Source organism: Peromyscus eremicus, chromosome 14 (assembly GCF_949786415.1).
Source record: "Peromyscus eremicus chromosome 14, PerEre_H2_v1, whole genome shotgun sequence".
Lineage (NCBI taxonomy): Eukaryota > Metazoa > Chordata > Mammalia > Rodentia > Cricetidae > Peromyscus > Peromyscus eremicus.
In genome coordinates, this window is record NC_081430.1 from 53460432 (window position 1) to 53463645 (window position 3214).

The window sequence follows — 3214 nt, forward strand, 5'->3', positions numbered from 1 at the left end:
CTCACTATGTAGACCAGGCTGGCCTTGAACTTGCAGAGATCCACCTGTCTCTGCCTGTGGAGTGCTCAGATTAAAGGCGTGCTCCACCATGCCTGGCCTTGTCCCCTCTTGGAAACTTTCCCCCCTTCATTTTGATTTTCTGTGTATGGGTGTTTTGCCTGCATGTATGTACGGACAGCATGTTCATGCAGTGCCTGTGGAGAACAGAAAAGGATGTGGAATCCTCTGGGACTGGAGTTACAGATGGTTGCGAGCAGCCATGGGATTGCTGGGACTCAAACACGGATCCTCTGGAAGGGCAGTCAGTGCTTGTCTTAGGGTTTCTACTGCTGTGACAAAACACCGTGGCCAAGAGGCAAGCTGGGGAGGAAAGGGTTTGTTTGGCTTACACTTCCACATCATAGTCCATCATTGAAGGAAGTCAGGACAGGAACTCAAACAGGGCAGGGAACTGAGGCAGGAGCTGATGCAGAGGCCATGGAGGGGTGCTGCTTAATGGCTTGCTCCTCACAGCTTGCTCAGCCTGCTTTCTTATAGAACCCAGGACCACCAGTCCAGGGATGGCATGATCCACCATGGCCTGGGCTCTCCCCCAACGATCACTAGTTGAGAAAATGCCTTACAGCTGGATCTCATGGAAGCATTTCCTCAACTGAGGACACACAAAACCAGCCAGTACAGTGCTTTTAACCAATGAGCCTTTCCTCCAGCCCCCACTAGTTCCCTCTTTTAAACTAGGTTAGTCCTCTCCTCCTCTAAGGAACAGGTAGTAAATACTGTCAACTTTGCAGGCCAGACAGCCTGTGCCGCACCCACTCTGCTCTACTACCGTAGTACAAAAGTAATCAAAGGTGCTACTACATAAGCAGTGAGTACGGATGTGTGCCAATAAAACTTTATTGTCTGGAACAGACCACAGGCTCGGTTTGACCTCCTGTATTCTTTACTCTGTCCATTTCAGGTCACTGTGCATGGCGTCCCAGGCCTTGTTGGAGCTGCTGCCCTCGAACCAAAGCCAGCAGGCCCCACCCAACATCACCTCCTGCGAGGGTGCTCCAGAAGCCTGGGGCCTCCTGTATAGGGTGCTACCAGGGTTTGTCATCACCATCTGTTTCTTTGGCCTCCTGGGGAACCTTTTAGTCCTGTCCTTCTTTCTCCTGCCTCGGCGGCGGCGGCGGAGGCAGCACCGCTTAACCATAGCAGAAATCTACCTGGCTAACCTGGCAGCTTCCGACCTGGTGTTCGTCCTGGGCCTGCCCTTCTGGGCAGAGAACATTGAGAACCGTTTCAACTGGCCCTTTGGCACTGACCTCTGCCGGGTGGTCAGCGGGATCATCAAGGCCAATCTGTTCATCAGCATCTTCCTGGTGGTGGCCATCAGTCAGGACCGCTACAGGTTGCTGGTATACCCCATGACCAGCCGGGGATACCGCCGGCGGCGGCAAGCCAGAGCCACCTGTCTGCTCATCTGGGTGGCAGGGGGCCTCCTGAGCATCCCCACATTCCTTCTGCGGTCTGTCAAAGTCATCCCCGACCTGAACATCTCTGCCTGCATCCTGCTTTTCCCCCACGAGGCTTGGCATTTTGCAAGGATGGTGGAGTTGAACATTTTGGGTTTCTTCCTCCCATTGGCTGCCATTATCTTCTTCAATTATCACATCCTCACATCCCTGAGAGGGCAGAAGGAGGCCAGCAGAACCAGGTGTGGGGGCCCCAAGGGCAGCAAGACGACAGGGCTGATCCTCACACTGGTGGCCTCCTTCCTGGTCTGCTGGGCCCCCTACCACTTCTTTGCCTTCCTGGATTTCCTGGTCCAGGTGAAAGCAATCCAGAACTGTGCCTGGAAGGAATTCACGGACCTGGGCCTGCAGCTGGCCAACTTCTTCGCTTTCATTAACAGCTGCCTGAACCCACTGATTTATGTCTTTGTGGGCCGGCTTTTAAAGAGCAGGGTCTGGGAACATTATAAATGATGCACTCCCAGAAGTCTCATGCCCGTATCCCACAATGGGAAAGAACTCTTCCAACGGTTCTGACAGAATTGAAACAGCAGCAAGACAAGAAGCCTGGCTTCTTGACCAACCGTCTGATACCGTAAAGACCATCTGGTTGGCTGACCCACGGCCCACAAGGATGCCTGGAAAAATGCTGCTAATAGGGTAGCAGGGACCTTGCAGATGTAACTAAGCTAAGGATCTGGAGATTAAGCTGATCCTGCAGTATTTGGGGCAGGGGGAGCAAAATGATCGCAGGGGTCCTTTGAAGCAGGGACTTAGGAGGGCTGGAACCTGTGAAGACTGAAGCAGAGGTCAGAGTGACGAGGAAGGGGCCGCAAGCAGAGGCCTGCAGGCCCCCTTAGAGGCTGGAGAAGAAAGAACACAGGCAGTCGTCCTCTCTGCAACCTCCAGAAAGAACCAGCCCAGCCAACATGCTGACTTTAGCCCTGTCCCCCACCACTGTGAAAGAAGAAAACTGTGAGAGAATAAAGTTGTGGGGGTTGGGAATTTAGCTCAGTGGTAGAGCGCTTGCCTAGCAAGCGCAAGGCCCTGGGTTCGGTCCTCAGCTCTGAGAAAAAAAAGAGAGAGAATAAAGTTGTGTTCTCATTTGCATTCGCCAAGTGTGTGATTACTGCTACAGCAACAACGGACAGCCTACACAAACACCCAGCAAGGTGTAAAGATCAACATCCTTACACTTCATTCACCCAGACCTTCCTAGGCTGACTGAGGAATGCAGAGGTGGGGTAGCTGCAGACCCTGTCCACAAGGAGCGTGCCTAAGTCTAAATAACCCTGTCAGAATGGGAAGCTGCACTGGCTACAGACCCAGCAGCTCCCGGGGAAGGGTCAGTTCCTCCCCTCAGGTCCATGCACGGCGGACTCTGGGGCCTGTGGAGACAGACAAAGGGCTGGGTACTTACTCCTGCAGTGGGAAGGCACAGGCTGCTGCCCAGAGTTCACATGAGTATTGCTGAATGCTGGAGCCTCCATCCAATCTCTTCTTGGCTTCAAGGATCCTTCAGGGACTCTCCCAGAACCTCTGCCTCCAGAGAACTCTGCATGATACACAAGAGAGTGTCACAGGACAGAAGAACCCACCCATCCAGGTGACAGGGTAGGTTGAGAGCACAGGGCAGTGGGGGCTGGCTGGGACAGGTAGAGAGGAGTATTCTAGGAGATATAGCATGGCTTTTAAAAAGCTAGCAGTTGGCCAAG

General features: G+C 53.4%; 1 protein-coding gene across 1 annotated transcript; it reads left to right on the forward strand.

Annotated features, from left to right (window-relative positions):
* The first annotated feature begins 966 nt into the window (after positions 1–966).
* On the forward strand, positions 967–2107 carry Bdkrb1 (bradykinin receptor B1). Its single transcript, XM_059279698.1, has one exon. It carries the CDS (start codon positions 972–974, stop codon positions 1971–1973), a length of 1002 nt encoding a protein of 333 aa, XP_059135681.1. The 5' UTR covers positions 967–971; the 3' UTR covers positions 1974–2107.
* Positions 2108–3214: the final 1107 nt, after the last annotated feature.